This window comes from Anser anser (assembly GCF_964211835.1).
Source record: "Anser anser genome assembly, chromosome: 4".
NCBI classification, from domain to species: domain Eukaryota; kingdom Metazoa; phylum Chordata; class Aves; order Anseriformes; family Anatidae; genus Anser; species Anser anser.
The window spans coordinates 22,016,783-22,030,297 of NC_139724.1; the positions used below are offsets into that span (position 1 = coordinate 22,016,783).

Genomic DNA, 13,515 nt, shown 5'->3' on the forward strand with positions numbered 1-13,515 from the left:
AGTATGTCGGGAGCGAGACTGTATCAGAAGCCTTACTAATGTCAAAACACCTATTATGTTAGCATCTGCTGCTTTATGCTTAGCAAGGAGGGGCTTACACTATCACAGAAAGGAATCAGTGTCAAGCGATCAAATAAGTGACAAGACTTACATCACACAAGCACATACTTGTTGTTACAAAACAAACTTCTATTTTATTTCTTTTTCTCCTTCTAGGATGTTTCCTAGCTAACTGATTAGGCAGCTTCTCCTCCTTCCCTTTGTCCCTTCTGAAGCTGTTCTGTTTGTTTTCCAGAACTATACCCATCTTCAGCGCTTTCTCAGACATGAGTCACAGAAAGCCCAGAGGCTATAGGTGCCCTATACATGCAGGACAAATTTTATTTACTTAGGTAACCTCTAATCCTTTATTTAATAGTACAAATGTTAGCAATGTGATCAGTTACTCTGGTAGCAAATGCTGAAGAAAAAAACAACCACAAGAAAACACATCAGCGATATATTACCAGTCTTCCTTGACTGCCGAGTAATAACTCTTTCTTTCCCCTTTTCTTAGCATTCATGTTTCTGTACATCTTCACTTTTTTGCCTATTATGCCTCATAATTGTATTTATATAGAATCATAGATTGGTTTGGGTTGGAAGTGACATTAAAGACCATTTGGTTCTACCCCCCTACCATGGGCAGGGACACCTCCCACCAGCCCAGGCTGCCCAAAGCCCCATCCAGCCTGGCCTTGAGCACCTCCAGGGATGGGGCATCCACAGCTCCTCTGGGCAGCCTGTGCCAGTGCCTCACCACCCTCAGAGTAAAATAATTTATTCCTGAAATCTAATCTAAATCTCCCCTCTTTTAGTTTAAAACCATTACCCCTTGTCCTGTCACTACATCCCCCTACCAATAATCCCTCCCTAGCTCTCCTATAGGCCCCCTTTAGGTACTGGAAGGGTGCTGCAAGGTCTCCCCCAGAGCCTGCTCTTCTCCAAGCTGAACAACCCCAACTCCCTCAGCCTGTCTTCATAGCCTCTCTTCTAGCTGCATCTTTTTAAGCTCTTCCTGAGGAATCTGACCTTGCTTCCATTTTTCTGTGTGATTCTTTCCTGAATTCAGATCTGAGGAAATCCTGAGCTACACCAGTTGGTCTTTAAACATCTTTCACCATTCCTTAACATTAGAAGTATTTATAATCTTGACAGCCAAGTGTGAATTCTCTGAAATTATCTTAGATTTGTTTTTCTTTGCAGAACGCAATTCTGATTTTATTACTGTCAGCTGTTGTTAAGCCTACAGTTCCTGTGCATCAGAAGATTTGGCTAGATCTTCTCAGAGTGTCAGCCTGATGGCCTATACCAGACTCCCACCATATATGCATCATTAGGACAGTCCTTTGGAATCTCATGCCCTTCCTCAACTGCAAGTTCAGCAACACTCAAGCCTTTGAAGTCCAGAAGATCCAAAAAAGTTACTGGAAAAAGGTCAGCCCAGCTGTTCCCTCTTATGGCTACCACTAGCCAACAGACTCATCAACACGATTTTCAATTCCATTAACTGTGAATGCTTGGAAGATGTACCAAAACACACCTGCAGACCGGCAATCATAATGTAACAGAATCTGATATTGGGATAACTGCAGAACACATATGATAATATTGCAGAAAAACAGGGACGACTCCTTTTGTGTATAGATTTCTGCTCCATGTGTCTGTAACCAAAGGAAAAATGCATATTCCTGTTTAGGTACTAAATACTATTTCAGAACTGAGTTCTGTCAACAATAAAACAGATGGATTTCCTGGCTATGAAATTTCTTAGCAGCAAAACAGGATTTAAAGAGACATTGGCGTGGTTAATGAGGGGTAGATAATTGCTAGATGGAATACTGTGGGAAAGAGTGAAGAAGCTGTAAATGGTGGTATGGCAGTAAGATGAATATTAATTCATCAGATATGTGGCTGGTTTTGATAAGTAGGCTCAGGGTTTGCCTAGCAGGTAGCAAGCAACTCCTATCAGTCGAGCTCTTTCAAATCAAGTTTTATCTCATCATAAAGAAGGATGTTAAACAGGTAAAAAGGTCTAACACTACTTCCTGAATGATGTGCATTATGTAAGAATGCAGAGTTCAAGCGTATGTTACAGATGTAGATGTTAGAGAGAACAGATTTAAGATGTCTTGACAAGTACCTTACCAATGTACTTCTTGGTTTTCAGAGATCTGAATGCCAGTAAATTCACCATTCTGGAAGGATAAGAGAGTATTAGGTTCACAAGAATGCTGTCTTCAGAAATTGGCAGAAGTTGGAGAGGAAGCAGGCAGGTGCCCAAGCAGCTGATAAGCTGGTAATTTCTGTTCACAGAATTCCTCAGCAATGGACATTCTGCTAGCAATATCTGCTTTTCCATAGCTGTGAAAAATGGGTCCAGGTTTCAAATCATTTATCTAACCAATTCAGAATGACTGCCCTGAGGCCATGATCTCATACCCCTCCCTCTCTTTCTTCTTTTCATTTTATTACATCCTAATCTCCTTTGATTTTTTTTTTTTGTTTTAAAACAAATCTCCATCAGTGCAAAATTTTCACTAAAGAACAAAATACTCCCCCATATTCTAGTGCCAGTGCAAATATTTCCTGTATGCCTACTTAGCCTTTGTAGATGTGGGCAGGGTCAACTAAGTGGCATGCATTTATCTGGATAGCCTAAATCTTGGAAGCACTGTCAATACTGCCTCCAAAGGGATAGAAACCGGTATGGATTTGCTTAAGTTTGAAATGACCAAGTAAAATCATTTTAGTCACAATCATTGCCGTAGCCTCAGCTTCAAGCCTGCACAAAAAGTGCATACAAACCTGGTAATATAACTTTAAATAAATAAATAAATGCATAATACATAACTCTGAAATGAGCTGCAATTTAGGAATAACTTGCTCAATTAACCTTCATGTTTTGACTATTATCTTTCTGATGTCACATTAGGTCAGGGATAGCAGTTTAATGGCTTTAAAAATAATTCAAATAACTACATGGATTCTAAGATACCTTAAAATATATTGACCTTTTCAACAAAATAGCCATTTGAAGCTTAACTGTAACTTCTTGCTCACATTCTGCTGAAATATTGATCAATTTTATAAGACAAGCTTCAGTAATCTTAGAACACACTAAAAACAAAAAGTTACTGGCGTGCATGTAAAAGACGGGCTGCTTGAATTTCAAGAACACAGCTCCTAGAACAATTAATACCACAAATTTCATGACACAGCATTTTGAAATAGGAAAGCATGTATGTTGTGCTGATCCATTTTTAAGTACCATATTCTTGTTTTCGCCTTCTTTTGCCTCCAGGAGAACTGCAATGGGGATGGAGAAGAAAGCCTAAGAAGCATGTGAATGCTGAGTGTGCTCCAATTGTACACGCTGTACATGACACTGGTAGATTGCCCAGATTAACAGATGTGGGACCTCCTTCAGGGAGGCTGACATGACAAATCCCTCAGAATATGATGCCAACAGTCATATAAGGAACTTGAACAAGCTCAGAGAAAAATATTTCCTTTTAGAATGATTTATTAAGCAATAACCCAAACCTCTGAGGTGAGAATTTTTCTATAAACCCTATGTCTGGAAAACAGTTCTGATGTTTTCTATACAAAATCTGCTGGCATTCACTAAATTATTAATGTATTTAAAATTCTGCAACAATCACTTGCAACTTTTTCAAAGAAACTTCTAATCCTGCCAGTATGGCCAGTACGCACAAACTTACGTGGCTTTTGTAGGATCTTAGAAAAAAGCTTGAGGCCTCAACAAATAAAAGTTAGTATCTTCAACAAAGTATTTCCACTCATTCACTGTAATTATGCAATAAAACCTAGAGTTTTGCCTTTCTGAGGGAAATGCAATCTACAACTATTTCAGAAGAGCAGAGATACCCAACAGTTACAAGGAAGGGAAAGAAATTGTGTTTTGACGCCAAGCTTCTGTTGTTACCCAACAGGCAAGAAAGAAAACCTTACTTACGTTCAACGAATAGTTAATCCTGAGTTCATAAACCCGTAGGATAAGTCACATTTCTCATCATTATGAATAGTCCCATTAACTCAAATGAGGTCTGCTTATAGTAATGGACTATTTAAAGCGGTGAGCAGTTTTCCTAGGTGAACGCCAGCATCACCCAAGAACTGGGACCTTTCAGGTGAGGAAAGTATGTTCTGGTTTTGTTCATCATAACCTGTTGCTCCTTACCTACTTTAGCGATAAACATGATGCACAGAAATGCATTTACCTGTAAAAACAGTACCATTGAAATTCAGTCAGGAAACCTGAAAACACAGCAAAGAGGGACACAGTACAGAGGACTGGTTGTAATTCTAGCTTTGATTCAAAGCTTTATTGGATTTGTCAGACTTTAACAGCATACTAGCACAGCTATTAACATCAGGCCATAAATTAACAATACTCACACCTGCAGTCTGGTCCCTAAAGCAGAGCACCTGTGCCTGCCAGGACAGTATTGCTTCCCTGGCTTTAAAATGTATTTTCTATTCTGCTGTGAGCATTTAACATATTGACTTCCAATTACATTTATAAAATCGTTTCTCAGCCAAATCTCCCATGTTCAGTGGAAACAAAAATGCAGAGAAAAGCATCAGAGAAGGTTAAGGTATTCACCACTTCCCTAACATCTCCAACGAAATGAGGACCCATGACATGGTCTGAGTTATGTATGTTTCATAACCCCAGGGGACTTTCAAGCTATCAAAATTTCATTAGCCTCACAGCAGTCCTAGTACTCTCTTAAGCTGGACTGCTGGCCTCCCTATCAATAAATAAATCAACTGTAATCCTTTTAGTGACTAAACTCTTCTTTGAAGTAATATCAAACATCAGACACTCCCTGCAGGATTTTAACCAGTGCATCTTTTCTAACATATTCAGCTTTCTCACACACAAAATATAAACTCTACCTTTAACCTCACAGAGGGACTTTTGGCATATTGTAACCAGATACATGGAGCTTTAAAAAAAATAAGTTTATTAAAAAAAAGCATACCTAAACTATCATTCTTCTGAGGCAGCGACCTCTGATAAAGTATTGATACAACTCTCATAAGGAAATTGTGTGTGTGTGTGTGTGTACAAACACATACATAAAAGATCATTAACCTAGGGTTTTGCAAAATACTCAAGACAGTTTCAGCACAGATCTTTCAAAAGAAAAATCAGAGGACTGCTCAACAATTTTTTCTAGACTGCTTTGCAGCTGAAATATCAATAGCCATCCAACAACTCCACTGCCAAAAGGAGGTAAGCATGTACTCCTATCTTCTTTTTTCAAAGCTTGCTTCTGACTCAAAATAAATTTTCCAAGCATGAGACAAAACCTTTTTGAATATGGACAGCTGACTCCTCAGGTAACATGCAGCATTAATTCCAACACAAAAAGCAAAATCCCATTTGAGGCAGCCATCTCGCAGAGGAATCCAGCTAGAACCAGCCAGCACAGGAAAGGCCGTGACTACGGCAGCTTTAGTTTTGTGTTCTCAAACTGAAGTTCAAACAGTAAATAGGTAGGACAAAGCATTACTGCTTGTAGTTTAAAATACAAGTGGTGCACTATTTTTTTGTACTTTTTTTTTTATGATCACAGAAGTATCATATCATAATACACACACACACTGCTGCTTACCACAGTGTGTTACAGCTATGTCCAGAGGATAGAAATAAAATTGTTGCAGCTTATGTACATCTGAGCAGACATGTTTAATAAATTAATAAACTGAAGCACATACATCCAGGCAATAGCCATCTCACTAATTTTCATTTTTACTCATTTTTCCTTTATTCTTCTTTTGAATTTGTCGCATAGGAAGTCATGAAGTTAATAGAACAATCATTTTAATTCTAGTGAAGCCGCAAATCTTCTGCAAATAAAAATAAGTTAAAGACAAACTGTTTTCTAAGATTTGTGCACTTAACATTTAACAGCGCATCAGGTTCTGTTCATAACCTCACATTGAAGTACAAGATTTTGCAAAGCTGTAAGAGTGAATCAAGTCAATTGTATTAACCTCTTTTCATTTAAACACTAAACCTTAATATACAATGGTCATACCCCATATCCTACAAAGCGGTTTAGATTTTTTTTCCAGATTTTAGTTGCGCAGTAATCCAGTCCCCCAGGCACATCAAAGGCCACACGCCTCTTCACCACAATTCCAATTGCTCTCATCAGCCAGTGAGCTTAAAGCATGGTCAAATTTGTTTTCCAATCACATGAGCCCTGTTAATAAGCTATTCTTTGTGTTCATTCATCCATTCTAAGATTTTGCAACTTCTTTGAGATGTCTTAAAGAGGAGTTTACAACAAAACCTTGAATTGCAAGCTGGCCTCAGGGATCAACTTTATCACCACTTACTTTGCTGCTCCCCAAAGGGTAACAGGTGACATGGCCCAAGATGAAACAGAGCTAATCTTATTTGTGATTAAACTCTCCCAAAATTACAGCTAAAACATCACACCCAAAGCTTGCATTAGTTAGGATTGATAATGAATATTGACTTTCCTGGGAAGGGAAGGTAAAAAAATAAGTAGATAAATAATTCAAGGCCACTCCCTGAACTTTTAATGACTTGAAATTATCGAGTGTCAACCAAAACAGCAAATAAAACATTGATTTACATATACGTGCATATGTGTAAGAACTTACCATTTTCACTGTCGGACTTGTTCTCATGTTCGGTATCAGTCAGAGTGAGGGCTGAGTTGGAACGGCTTGACAGACAGGAACTGCGCCCTGACTTGACCCCCCTGCCCCAAAGTCTCATGGCATGCTCTGGAGACATCACTCCTTCATTTTCAGTATCAGCATCTGACCCTGCACTGATAGAGTAACCTCTGTGGGGGAGCCCCATTTCCGCACAAAATGCCAGTCCTCGACGAGTTGCTGGTTCACAAACTCCTAACTGCCTTAGGGTAAAATTCTGTCCTGATTAGGGGAAAAAAAGATAACAAAACATGAGAATTAAAAAAAATAAAAAAAAATACAAAGCTAAAAGTAAAAACTCTTCATGTGCGTAATTTTCTCAGGCATCACACAAGGTGTTTTGTCAAAACTGCATATATTACAATCAAGTGGTTCCTTTTGTCTCCAGCTCTCAGCAGCTCCCCTTTTCATACATACTGCCTTAGCGCTGTTTTGTCAACTGCTTCAACACATTAAAAGTGTTCCTGGGTAGGAGAGAAACAGAACAGAACCTGCAAACTAAGAGAAGCCAATTCAGCACATGAAAGGATTGAAAAGAAATGGCAAACTTTTCTTTTCTCTCTACCCATTTTATTTTATTTTTTTACTTTTCTAAGTGTGAAAGCAGTAGAAGTTATTTGTCAGGATTACCTTTTTTCGTCCAGGCTAGAAGCCTAAGCAACAGGATATTTTTCTGTACACCTAATGCGACAATGGAAAAACTAAATGGGAACACAACCAACTTCATCTTTAATAGATCTCTCTGCCCTCATTTAATACACAAATGTAAATAAATCGGAAATAAATTGTAAGACTGTCACCCATTACCTGCAGAACTGCAGTAAGTTATTTTCCATCTCTCTGAATTCTGAGAAACGATTTAGGCTTTCACTGCTGAAGCAGAGCCTGTACATTTTAAACAGACTTTTAGCCTCTGTTTTGGGGCAGAGCAAGAGACATAAGTGAATCCCAAATGATTGTATTAATAAATTAGGTGCAATAAACTCATGACACTTCAATAACTTAAAGTCTCTAAATTATGTGACACTCAAAAATGACTGCCTTTTTAATGGCTGTGTCTTCATCCTGCTTTTATGTCCGCAGATTTAAGACACCGTATGATATATAGACACTTAGCAAGCTCATTTGCATGCCTATACCCACAATGCTTTTCCACTCTTGCTCACAGTTATTTCATAGCTCTGAGAACAAATTAGAATACATATTCAACTCTTGAATCTGACAGGCATCCTAATTTCCCCAAAATTAGTTTAGTGTAAAAATACATGTTAGTAATATCTTTATAGATTATAATGCAACAGACTCCTCTCAATTAGAAATTAATAGAATTGCAGGAGTATGAATACAGAAGTGTAAGTAATTCCTGAAATATTAAGAGTTAATGCCCTGGCCATTTATGTGTTTTAAGTGAGCCAGTTAATTACTTTATTGCTGTGGTCACACAAAGCTGTTGCTGAAAGTTTCTTTGCAGTCAGAACCATAAATTAATTCCAACAATGACTTTCATAAGTAATGAAAACCAGTTACTACAATTAGGTACAAAGCTAACTACATTTATTATGCTGCTGTGAATAAGGATTTGAGTGAAAATGAAGCTGGAGAGGTGCATTGCAAAATAAATGCAAAAGAACCAAACGCATCTATGACTACAGCTGAACAGCACGAGGAGTTTAAGGTCGGGGATTATCATGTGCGCTGACAGTACCTCATCATTTTTAAAACTGCCATGCCGTGTGACATCATGCCAGATATTCAGGCATACTGAGAGCTGAAACTCAGACGAGAAGCAAACAGGCCAAACAAACCACCCAGTGGTAACGGGGTCAGGGCAGAACACATGAAAGCGTCTACCGTGCTTCCTATTTAGCGCTTTGGCAAATATATGCTAAGGATGGCAGCTTAGCACACTGGTGTCACGTGTTTGATAAATTATGACAAGAATCTAGGTTTCCAAACAGCTCCTGAAGCCAGAAGCCGACACAGGAGGAGCCCACGTGCAGGTGTGTGAGCGTGCCTGCATATGCACTCACACTCAGAACAGCTGCTGCATGCTCACCGCATGGCTCAGAAAAGCAGCATTTTAGGAGCAAAATAGAAAAAGATGCTTAGGCTTTATGCCTGGCTCCCTGTCAGCTCCCAGACCTGGATTTTTGGGCCTGCAGGCCTGAAAAGTCAGGGAGATTGGGGGATGCAACACCCAGCTCTGCAAAGCACCTCCCTGCACGCCCAGCAACCCTGGGGAGCCACCTGTGCAGACACAGCACTTCAAAGAGACTACTGAACCCTTCTTTTAATCATTTTTGTTTAAAGGTTTTTATTTGTTACTTTCTAAACTGCTGGGCAAACCGTTATTTGTAACAGAAACTCCTTCAGGCACTCACTCTATAGGAACACCCATGGTCACTGTCTAGGAGGCTGGGTCCCAGGCACAACATACCACCCAACCACCACTAATGGATTTTATTTTTACTTCATTTTACAACAACCTGCCTCCACATATAACATTTCCTGCTTTCTGCCTTTTTTCCCCCCTCTTCTGATAAGAGGAAAATGAAAACGGCACGTCACAGCACCAAAACGAAGCTCCAGTGCAAATGTGAAGACAGAAAAGGGGGTTGTTTACTGCTCTTTCATCACAGTCAATATATTAAAGCTTTTTTGCTACACTGAAGTTTTACAGCATAGCCCAGAAATGTTGCAACAGCTTTAGAGACATCAGGCTCAATCATCTCCTGAATTAAAGCTTTCCTAAAAGCTTTACTAAGAGGATTGTACTCTGTGTAAGTTGCCTACACAAATGAAAAATAAACAAAATGTTGACATGGAAAAATGTGTATTTATGTAGGAATTTATATCCCAGAGGAAATCATACATACGCAATACAAAAAACTGACATTATCTTGATCTTCCCCGACAATGAAAACAGAGTCTAGAAAAAATGTTCAGGATCCAGGGGAAGCTGAACACAGCTGGGACACAGAATTAGCAGGCAGGAGACTGGAAGAGGGGCTTTTACCTGCTAGGGAATGATACTACCAAAAAATTGGAAAGGAAGTTGTAGGGCTCAGCGGAAAGGAGTATGAAGACAGGATGTTCTCCCTCCTGCGTTCTTAACATTTCTAATTAACCTTTCCAGGATGGCTTGGATGTGAGGGATTTAATCATCAGTTTTATACACTACACATACATTTGCAATTTCTCCCGCTGACAATTGGTGCTTCAACATTTCGTAAGTACTTAAAAACAACTTGGCGACTGTAATGAACTCATTTCTGAGAAGAAACCACAGAAGAAAGAATAAATAGCTGTTTATAATGCTTTGTGGTTGTTTTTCCTTTCCTTTACAAGAAGTATGAAATGAAAAATGGAGAAAGAAATTAGACAAAGTGTTTCAAGGAAAGTTATTTGGGAGACAACACTGGGGTTTTGGGATGATCCGGAGTGATGTTAGGTTTTAAAAACTGACAATAATGCTGTTACTACCACTCTACCATTAGATATTGCCATCTCTCTTGGCTTGGAATATCAATGTACAGTTAGTGTAAGGAATGCTGACACCATCCACTTGTTGAGATGAACAAAATTAACATCATAACTAGAGAATAACTTCCAGGAGCTTCTACAGCAATCACTGTTAGAAGTGCAGTGTTGGCCAATAGTAACCATACAGACCCACCTGAACGACCCATGTATGATTGGTGCACCTCTTTACCTACATTAAGTAAATACAAAAAAGTATACCAATATACTTTTGATATACATATATTTTAATTTGTTATATATTTGTATGTATGTGTATATATACATATGTATATATATGATCATGTATGTGTATATGCATGTATACACACACACAATACTTTTATGTATATATAAATTTCTCTGCCTGGACCACACGGGTTGTATTTATCTAGAAATGTAAATAATTTCTTTAATCAAATACTGCATATATAAACAAGTTCAATGTATGCAGAATTTACACATTATTTTAGGTCAGAATTTCACAGCTGAAATTAAGTGGCAATCTGTTGTACCTGTGCCATATTTGTTTTACTGCCCTAAATTGGAGAAGTTATTCAAAGACTTCCACAATAACTTAAGCTTCAAGTTGGAAATGCTATCTGTGGAAAAGGATTTTTGAAGAGGACTAGTGAATAAAATAAAAAAAGGTCACACGGTTTTTCAGTTGTCAGTGCTTGCTCTAAGTTGGATCTGCACTAACACATGGATATTCTCTTAAAATGACAAACCATGAAAATGGGAAAAGAAACTAACAGAAGGTATGAACAAAAAATAACCAGCAGAGAATTTGTCAGCACCTCCAGATACTGCCACCGACCTTAGCAATCCATAACCCACTGTGCAAGTCTACAAGTCAGGTTTTAGCAAGAACTGAACGACAAACAATTTTGGAAACAAGTGAAAGAAAACACTCCCCAACTAAAGAGCCTCCACAGCATCTGCCTAGTTAGCATAAACACACACACACACTCACACACACCCCTCTTTCAAACCAAAGAAGTTGTATTTGAGTGCCTTTGCTGCCTTTGGTTTTGTTGTAACGGGATAGAGCTAGTACCAAAAAGGCAGAAGTCCCAAACGCACCCACATCCATGCTCAACCTTGTGCCTTGGGCATAGTTCTGCTCTTGCTTAAAGCTCTGATGAAGTTTCATTCCCCTTCTGCTGTCTCCGTGTCCTTCATTACTTGTCAGTCCCCTTTTCTAATTTTAAGGCTTGGAAATATTCTTCCTCTGTATCCTGCCTTCTGCCTGTAACACCTTTGTGCCACCCAAAATCATTCCCAAATGCATTTTTTCCGCTATAATCACTCTGTGGTAATGCATTATAAAAAACTACTTATACTAAATTTAGAAAAATAAATTGTGAAACAACTAAAGCAACACAGACGCAAAACAACATATGATCACAGTCCATGAGAGAACCAGTCTTCTCACTTTAGTCTCCCTTATATTTCTGCTTCCCTACTTAATCTTTTTTTTTTTTTAAACTAAAAGACGACTAATTTATTTAGGAAGTAAATGAAGAAGAGTGTTTTTCTCGTTTCTATTTCTTTGTCTGCAGACTAGAGCACACAAACAGTTCCTTGTAATACAATGCTTATAAGCAGCACTGATGTCAAAAGCACTGATGTTGTTTTCTGCTATTTGGATACTGCGAATTACTTGCTTATTTTTGTACCATGCTCACCTAATACGCAGAATGGGCACATTTCTTCTACTTGAAACTCCTTACCTGGAGCTCATTCTCAGTACTTCCGAATACTTTCTGTAGAGCAAAAGCTCTACAGAAGCTACACCATGTCCACGCCACGTCTCTGAAACACTTCATCACTCCTGTAGGACCCAAAGCTCCACACCACTGGTTCGACAGCGGCTTGCCTTCCTAACTCATGTACATGACAGCTACAAGGAATAGCTCTGCTAACAGCAAGTTGGCTGGACTGATCACTTTGCTAATTCCTAAAAAAAAAAAATAATACAGCATTCAATCATGTGCAAGTAAAAGATGGAAAAAGAAGTTTCTTAGTATAGAATGATAAGCAAGAGAACTGTTCTGTTCTCAGACTAGATAGGCACTAATGGACCACTAAGAAGATGTCTTCTTCGTAGATGCACGAAGCAGAGCTGCACTGACTTAGCGAGAATCCCAAGCAATCCTATGGGATCTGAAACATTACTTACTACTAAGTGTCAATTCTGATTGGTTTCTCAATGAAAAAATATATAATTTTGTTGTAAGTAAAATAAGATTTTTTCTTCTCCATTTACCAGGGGCAAAGAGAACATGACAGACTTTCTAATGCGCTCTTTTCTAAGGAAAGGTCTTGAGAAAAAGGACATAAAATTGGAAGCAAATGTATTTTAAGAAAAGAAGTTTGCTGGAAATGAAAGGATGAAGATTTTAGAAAAGGAACTGGCAAAAGATAGAGGCCCTGCATGCTCTACAAAGCTCTGATAAGAAGCGTACAAATGCTGTCTTTAGGATTCTGAGTTAAGCAGGTAGAATACGGTTACAGAAAAGAGAGAATGAGAAATAGACGTGATACCATTCATTCTGTCACACAAACTCCATGGTATATTTACTAAACAGGAGCTTTCAAAGCTGGACTTGCAGAGTTCTCCTTGCCAGAATGTAAGAAACTGCAGTAAAGACTGACGAGTAATAAGCTTTGCCAGTGTTAACAAGTATTTTTTCTGACCGGCCTTTTATTTTTTTAATTATTTCTTTCTGATTTTCTTTTTTGGTTTTATGAAGGTTATCTATGAAATTTAAACCATCCTAATCCACTGAGTCACATTTTTATCCTGGTTTTAATTCCTCTGTTTTTCTCCTAACTCATCACAACCTTGTTCCTCATAACCTCTTCATTTCTCTTTCTCAACCTCTCTGCTCCATTCAGTTTTCCATCTTAACCACCTTTCCTTGCCATTACCTGGTTTAGGGCGGAGCTGTAAGATGCACATGAAAGAACGCTGTTTCTCAATATATCCAGCACACTACATAACAACAAACAGCGTTAACCTGTATTATTCTGAGCAAACATCACCCATCCTGCTCTCCCATTCCTTACGGGTTTCCAAGAGCATGGGGGGAACAAAGTCACCATCGCAGTGACTCACGAGCAGGTTTGCACAAGCTACACAGAGTTCTCTGAGCTGCACTTACTCTGCCACTTTTGGTAGAAGAGTTTTTCATTAAAAGACCCCAAAATTGAGCCAATTCTACA

General features: G+C 38.6%; 1 protein-coding gene across 5 annotated transcripts in view; it reads right to left on the reverse strand.

Moving 5' to 3' along the window:
- LOC310899262 (teneurin-3-like) overlaps positions 1-13,515 on the reverse strand; it is a 1,088,357-nt gene that overhangs the window by 73,346 nt on the left and 1,001,496 nt on the right. For 4 of the 5 annotated variants that reach the window (XR_014584114.1, XM_083835486.1, XM_083835485.1 and 1 more), the window contains exons 15-17: positions 6,709-6,987; positions 4,284-4,320; positions 2,188-2,237 (exon numbers count right to left, since the gene is read on the reverse strand). Coding sequence is in view for 3 of the 5 variants with exons in the window: in XM_083835486.1 (XP_083691612.1) it covers positions 2,188-2,237; positions 4,284-4,320; positions 6,709-6,987 (366 nt within the window). In the remaining 2 variants the exon portion in view is untranslated. Of the gene's footprint in view, positions 1-2,182; positions 2,238-4,283; positions 4,321-6,708; positions 6,988-13,515 lie in introns of all 5 variants that reach the window. The other variant, XR_014584113.1, reaches the window with a different exon arrangement.